Genomic DNA, 7,912 nt, shown 5'->3' with positions numbered 1-7,912 from the left:
AACGCCCGCGCATGCGCACAGACTGCGGCCTAAGCGGAGGCGGCGGCTAAGGAGCCCTGGGCGACACTAGCACCCTGCCCGGCTCAGCCTCGCCTCCCGGCACCGGTTCCCCTCGGCACGCTCCGGTCCCTCCTCAGTCCTCCCGACCCTCCGCAGCACTATCCCCGCCGCCTGCCGCTGCCGCCGCCATGATGATGATGGCGTTGAGCAAGACTTTCGGGCAGAAGCCCGTCAAGTTCCAGCTGGAGGATGACGGCGAGTTCTACATGATCGGCTCCGAGGTGCCCGCAGCGCGTCTTCGTGGGGGGCCCCCTGGGCGGGTCTATGGGCTGGGGTGCGCGCACCCAGCCGGGACTTTGTGGGGGCGTGGTCGTGGCCAGTAGGGGCGGAGCCCGCCCTGGCTTCACACAGGTTCTCGATTTTGCATTTAGTCCCACTTGCACGTGGCCCGGGCCTCAGCCCACTCCCTGGGCTCAAGCTTTAGCGGCTCCAACGTTGGCCAGACACAAAGAAACGAGGTGCCTGGATTCATCTCTACTATGCAGGAGGGGGTGCACCTGCACTCCACTCCCTCATTCCATGTTCTACCCCACCGACTGCCGTGGTGATTCCAGCTCATACCGACCCCATAGCCAAACCCATACCAAGTGATTCTCACTCACAGAGATCCTGTTAGGATAGTAGAACTGCCGCCACAGAGTTTCTGACATGTAACCTCTAGGGAAGTAGACTGCCTCATCTTTCACCTGATGACTGGTTGGCTGGTGGCCTTGAACAACCAACCTTTCTGTTAGCAGTAAAGCTCTTTAACTGCTGCGTCACCAGGGATTCTTTAATAAGGCACCAAACCAAAACTTGACCACCGTACTCAAAGAAATTCCAACTCATAGTGATCCCAGGGTTTCCAAGACACTAAATCTTTACCAAGCAGACTGCCTTACCATTCTCCCAGGAAGAGGCTTAGCCTGCTGAAAGAACCCCTTTCATTCCATCTGAGCTTGTGAAGTCAGCAGGGTAGAAACATGGGGCTTGGTGAGGGCACCTTCCTCTTTGTGTTCTGACCTGTGTTTTTCTCCTGGAGGAGATGGGCTGGGAGTCAAACTGCTTTTGGATGGAGAGGCCCAAGTAGCTAGATCTCAGCATTTCCATTTCCAATGGACATTTTGGAGGTCTGCAAATGACCTGACTTGAATTGTTAATGGGAGGAAGGTTCTGTCGCTTTAATCCTCAATTAAAAGTGCTAAGGGACTACCAAACCCCAACCCACTGCTAACAAGTTGATTTCAGCTCATAGCTTGCATCTGTATAAAACCCTGTAGGGTTTCTGAGGCTGTCAATCTTTATGGAAGCAGACTGCCTCATCTTTCTCTGCACAGTGTCTGACTTTATGAAAATCCTACATGTGATCCTCAGATGGGGGAGGGGGTTGTACTAATTAAAAGGGTAAGTCAAAAAAAAGTATTATTGTTATTGTTCCAATTCATACCTGCACGTTTACTACAAACAAAATATGCCTTTGCACTTAGTGGATACCTGCAGATAAATTCTCTCAGTGAGGCACTTGTCTTTAGTCTCCGTTAGGGTGACTTTCAAAAAAAAGGTCTCATCGAAATTGGCTCATTAGGGGATTTGTTGGACTTGCTCTATTCAAGGCAGAGAGGTCAGCCCAGAAGGTATGATGATTGGTTGTGTTTTGGGATTCCAGAGGGGCATCTTAATAGATTTTGAAGGACACAGGACGATCACAGGGATATATTAGGAAGGAAATTTAAGATAATGGAAAACTGCACTTGCAGGAAAAAGGCCAAGAAACTTGTATCTAGGAATTTCTTTTTTTTAATTTTGTATTGTTAACTGAGTGTAGGTTTACAAGCAGATCATTGCTTTTACATTCAACAAATCATAGCACTTTATTTCAAAGATTACAATCCCTTCCATATAACATTAGTTATCCCACTTTCTCCCTGTATTTCTTATTTTCATTCGACTCTCCTTCCCAAACCTTCAGAACTTGGTCCTTAGGTAAATGCTGCTCTTGTGATCTTGAATGGTTGACCATTCTCTGGTGAGCATACCTTAAACTAATGTTGTTCCCACTATACACTGTCTACAGCTTGGCTGAAAAGTGAGCCACATGGTTAGTTTAGTTCCAGACCTGAAGCGTGACCAAGGACCAGTCTTGGGTTCCGTCAGTATCTTTCTGACTAGTAAGCCTGGTCTTTTTTGAGTTTCCACCTACATTTTCTCTCACCCTATCCAGGAGTCCCCTTCAGAGCATTTGGTAGTGGTAGCTGGGTAACATCTAGTTTTTCTGGTCTTAGCATCATGGAGACTGATGTTCATGTGTTCATTGGTCCATTAGACTAATTGATTCTAAGCGTCTGTGATTTTCATCACTTTTTTTTTTTCCTCCACACAGGGAGAGACCAATAGTTGCACCTTAGATGGCCACTCATGAGCGTAAAAGATCCCAGTAGCTACTCATAAAAGTAGAATAAAGAACATTGACATTGTTAAATGTTATGCCACTTGACCATGATATCCCTTGGAAATCCTGTACAGGGTCGCTATGAGTTGGAACCCACTCCATGGCATATAACCACCACCACCACCATGGGCAAAATGGAATCCTGGTGTGATGCTATAGGATAGGCACTGGACCACTGATTGGTTTGAACCACAAGGTCAGTGTTTCAAACTCACCAGCTTCTCCTCAGAAACCCTATTCAGGGTTGCTGTTAGTCAGAACCAACTTGACAGTCCTTAACTATAACAGCAACATATGCAAAATATTCAATAATGCAGAAAACATCAAAAGAAGATTGAAGGAATACAGAATAACTGTACCAAAAAGAAATGGTTGATGTTCAACCGTGAGGTAACATGATCAAGAATATGAAGGAAAAAGGCCAAAGTGCACTGAAGGCATTGGCAAAGAACAAGACTCCGGGAATTGATGGAATACAAATTGAAATTGATGCAATAGTACTGGAAGCACTCACTCACCAGTGCCAAGAAATTTAGATGACAGCTACCAAGCCAACTGATTGAAAGACATCCATATTTGTGACCATTCCAAACAGAGGTGACCCAGTGGAATTCAGAAATCATTGGACAATATCATTAATGTCACAGACAAGTAAAACTTTGCTAAAGATATTTCAAAAATGGCTGCAACAGTAGTACACTGACAGGAAACAGCCAGAGGTTCAAGCTGGTTTCAGACGAGGACGTGGAACAAGGGATATCATTGCTGACGTCATATGTATCTTGACTAAAAGCAGAGCATATCAGAAAGAAGCTTACCTGTGCTTTATTGACTACACAAAGACTTTCAGCTGTGTGGATCATGAAAAGCTATGAATAATATTGTGAAATGAGTATTCCAGAACACATAATTGTGCTCATGAGAAACCTGTGCAAAGAACAAGAGGCAGTTGTTCCAACAGAATGGAAATGAAATCAGGGAAGGTGTGCACCAGGGTTGTATTCCTTTGCTATACTTATTCAGGTCTCTATGATGAGCAAATAATCTAAAAAAGTGGATAATATGAAGAAGAATGTTGCATCACAATTGGAAAGAAGATTCATTTAGAACCTACAATATGCAGATGATACTTATTGATGAAGTCAAAGCCTTTAGTATGGGTTGTACCTTAATGTAAAGAAAACAAAAATTGTCTCCACTGGACTTAATAAATAATTTTATGATAAAAAGATAAAAGATTGAAGTTGTCAAAGACTTCATTTTGCTTGGATCTACTCTGGGCACTCATAGAAATAGCAGTCAGTAAATCAAATGATACCTATGGATGCTGTAGATCAAAAGAGGGAACAAATCCTTACAGCAAGGATCATTCCTACCCCCTCCATACACAGGGTAGACAGGGATAGGCAACTTGGACAGTGGATACCCAAAATGGGGGGGCTACAAAGGCAAGAAGTGACTGGCTTACAAGCTTTCAAGAGGGAACCTAGATTCAGAGGGCGTGAAGGGATGTAGAATCTCCAATGAGTAGTATCCAATCTGTCTAGGTGGGGCTGATGAAATGAAATGCGAATGGGTCTCATGTGATACAATAGTGAATAATTGTTACCAGGACTGCTTGTGAGATTTCGAAATGTAAAGGTAGATGTTTTGTAGCAAGGTGGGGAGTGATTAACTTTTCAGTCTAGGAGTGGAGGTCCCTTGGACCATCAAGGAAGAAGAGTAGAGAGCGGAACCCTACCTAGAGAAGCAGTGATGCCTGAGATGGAGGCAGAGACGATGATGTTGAGAGATGGAGAAGCTGGGGACTTTAGACATAGAGAGGGAGAGGGGCTGTGTGCTGATGAACGGGTTGCAGGCTTGTAATGTATACCCTTTGGTTGGTTGATAATGCATGGATGGGATTGTAACCATGGCAATGAAATGATATATGATAGGATGAATGTAAAACTAATGTTCTCCCATGTTAACTATTACATAATTCACAATAAAACATAAAAAACAATCAAATGATGCATTGCATTAGGCAAATATGCTGCAGAAGACCTCTCTACAGTGTTTAGGAGCCTAAATGTCAGTTTTAGGACTAAGGTGCACCTGACCCAAACCAAGCCTCTTATGCATGTGAGAATTGGACAGTGAATAAGGAAGACCATAGAAGAATTGATGCATTTGAGTTGCGGCATTGGAAGAGTACAGCCAGAATGCTCCTTAGAAGCCAGAATGGAGAGACTTTGTCTCTCATAGTTCAGACATATTATCATGAGGTAGCAGGCTCCAACATCTTATCCATGTTTTTAAAAGTTCTGTGTCTTCACTGCAGACTAGTATGTGAAAGAATCAAGCCTTCATTTGTCACACCGAGGCTGTCAGGAGCCTCAGGACTCTCACCTTGTTTTAGTTGTATCATTTTGTAAGGCCTGTTTTTTCAGTCACCTCAGAACTTTAGTTTTTCTGTGTTTGACCAAATTTTATAAAGCAGGAATGTCAGGAGGCAGTAAATTTTTCACATTATGCCCGTATGTTCAAAGATGTCTGAGCTGGGGACACAGAGCCATCTGATCAGAGGGCCCTCTCCTGTTCTACAACACCTGCCTACCTCCAAACCAAAACAACAAAAAACCCCACAAACCCATTATCGTTCATTTGATTCCAACTCATTAACCCTATAGGACAGAGTAGAACTATTCCCTAGGGTTCCGAGGCCGGCATTCTTTATTGGAGCTGAGAGCCTCGTCTTTTTCCTGAGCCGTGTTTGGAACCTTTAGGTTGGTGGCTGAGCACTTAACTGTTGTGCTACCAGGGCTCCTTTTCACAGTTATAAAACTCATTGCCATTGAATTCGACAGAGTCATGTCTGATTCTAGGACAGAACAGAACCGCCCCTTAGGGTTTGTGAGGCTGTAAATCTTTATGAAGGCACACAGCCTCATCCTTCTCCTGCAGATCAGCTGGTGGGTTCAAACCATGGACCTTTCGATTGACATCCAGCACTTTAACCACAGCACCACCAAGGCTCCCTCGCCTACGTGTAGGGTCTCTGTGTATGTGTTGTTGTGCAGGCTGTACCTGACCTGATAGATTAACAAAGCTGTCAGCAGGACCCTGACTTAGAGCAGGCATCCTATGGAGAAGAAATCTGTTTCATGTTCAGTGGAGCAAACTGAAAGTCACAGGAGCTGCTGGGAAGAAGCTGTGTCTGGGTGGGAAGACCAGTAGGGCCTGGCATCACTTGATTCATCTGTTAGGCTGCATGATCGCAGAGACCTCACTTTCTACCACTACCACTGCTGTCCAGTTGCCCCATAGGACAGAAGAGAGCTACCCCTAGGCTTTACAGAAGCAGACTGCTACATCTTTCTCCCACGTAGCAGCTGGTGTGTTTGAACTGCTGACCACTATACCACAAGGCTCCTTTAACACACTTGAGGTTTCTGAGATGCTGCATTGTTCTCCTTCAGCTCATTTACTTCTAGACCGACTTGTTGAGGGAGTGTGACATTATGAAGGACCCTTCATGCCTGGCCCAGTCTGTGGTGCTGTGGGTGATGCCTTCATCTGCTCTCTCAGGTTGTGCTTAACAGACATTAGCCCTTTGCCACTCAGGGAAGGGTTCAAGGCCAGCAAGCTGTCTGTGAGTAATCAATAGTGATTGTTGTATGAATGGCTTTGGGCCCCTTGCTTCATTGTTAAGAGTGGCACATCAGCTGTGACTGCATGTGCCAGCCCATGCAGCTGCCTTGGGGCAACTCCTCCTGTAGGATCCTCGCTTCCCATGGCTGTTGGTATGGAAGCAGGTGTGGCAGATGATGGCCAAGGCCCTGCAGATTGTGGAGCAAGGTGGCACAGCACCTGTGGTTATCATAAGTCAGTTTCCTTGGCCCCTCTCCTCTGCAGGCATTCATGGTCAGCAGGCCAGAATCATGGAGCCAAGAGGACCCTGAGGAAGCACCAAATCCAGTACCTTGAGACATCTGGGTCCAGAGAGGGCCAGGGCAGGGAGGATGCAGGGAAAACTCAGGAGTTTCAGAAGGGGCTATGGTGTGAGAGTCTCAGGAACCTGCAGTGCAGTGATGGACGTGTGTGATCAGTTTCTTCGGGACTTCCTGGGGATGCTGCACTCATCACAGCCTTGGGGGCTACAGTGGCTGGCAGTTGGACTTTCTGTCTTTGACCTATGAAATGTGGAGAACTTGCTTTAGCTTCATCAATACTCCATTGTGGTGGTCAAGTGCAGAGTCCAGTGGGGCTATGAGTTTGACAAAGGAGTAGGTAGATTTGGGAATTCTGGGAAAAAGTGATCAAGAGTCTCAGAAGGAGCTAACACCTGGCCCCAGGCCATCACTGTGGTGGGGTGGGGGTTTTGAGTGGTAACTGGTAAGAGGTCTGGGAGACAGTAAAAATGTGTTGTAGTGTGCAGTTGAGTTGGTTCCGACTCATAGGGACCTTGCATACGGTTTTGGAGGCTTTAAATCATCATGGGAGCAGATAGCCTCATCTTACTCATGTGGAGCCTGGTGGGCTCAAACCCTGGGCCTGTGGTTCACAGTCCAGTGCATATTGAATGGAGCCATTGTGCTCCCAAGTGAAAATGTAAGGGGTAGATTTCTTTTCCTACAGGGAGTTAAGCCTTGGGTCCTGGGGACTGACAGATGGCAGCTGTTGTTTAGGGAAGGAATGATTTATAGAGTTGTCTAGCAGTTGCTGATCACTGCTTTTCCACTCTTAAGAAAACCCCTTTGGCATCTCTGGTTTGCATTTTGTTACTAAACAAAGTAACATGGGCTGTGGGGGATATTACCCCTGCATCTGTCTAAAATTAAGAGCCCTTTTTGGTGTTCATTATACTATAAAAATATCAAAGTCTGGTTCTGAAGATAAAAGGAGGTCACAGAGACCTTCCATTTCTGGAGAGTGACGAGATCCTTTTGGGCGTCTGGGCGAACTTGAGGTCTGCCAATGCCTGCTCAGACCTTTGGCACTGGATCCTGTTATCAGAAGGCAGATGCCTTCCTGCCTCGTGGGGCAGATGTGGGCCAGATGTGTACCACAGTTGAACCCTTGATGTCAGCAGAATGGCTTTTACTGCTGCAAGGTTGGCGCCTGGGCTGCCCAAGGTCTGCCCGCCTGCCTGTCTATCCCTGTGCCTGAGACATGACCCTCATAATGACCCCTCTTGCTTTGCTCACAGGTGGGGAACTACCTCCGTATGTTCCGAGGTTCTCTGTACAAGAGATACCCCTCACTCTGGAGGCGGCTAGCCACTGTGGAAGAGAGGAAGAAAATAGTTGCATCGTCACATGGTAAAAAAACAAAACCTAACACTAAGGGTGCGTCTCCACGAGGGTTTGTAAACCTGTTTCAAAACCACTCGCTTATGTCATTGAGATAAAACGTTTTCATTCCAGTGTCTTCTCCATAGCC

The 7,912-nt window shown here is 46.0% G+C and overlaps 1 protein-coding gene across 2 annotated transcripts in view; it reads left to right on the top strand.

Annotated features, from left to right (window-relative positions):
* The window catches only part of SMARCB1 (SWI/SNF related, matrix associated, actin dependent regulator of chromatin, subfamily b, member 1), a 37,362-nt gene continuing 29,450 nt past the window's right edge, over positions 1–7,912 (top strand). Inside the window, exons 1-2 of one of the 2 annotated variants that reach the window (XM_006874938.1) lie at positions 1–281; positions 7,680–7,791. In XM_006874938.1, the coding sequence (XP_006875000.1) occupies positions 189–281; positions 7,680–7,791 (205 nt within the window). In that variant the 5' untranslated portion in view covers positions 1–188. Of the gene's footprint in view, positions 282–7,679; positions 7,819–7,912 lie in introns of both variants that reach the window. The other variant, XM_006874937.1, reaches the window with a different exon arrangement.

This window comes from Chrysochloris asiatica, unplaced genomic scaffold, assembly GCF_000296735.1.
Source record: "Chrysochloris asiatica unplaced genomic scaffold, ChrAsi1.0 scaffold00306, whole genome shotgun sequence".
Classification (NCBI taxonomy): domain Eukaryota; kingdom Metazoa; phylum Chordata; class Mammalia; order Afrosoricida; family Chrysochloridae; genus Chrysochloris; species Chrysochloris asiatica.
Note: the sequence above shows the minus strand (reverse complement) of the source record. Positions and strands in the feature narration are given on the sequence as shown.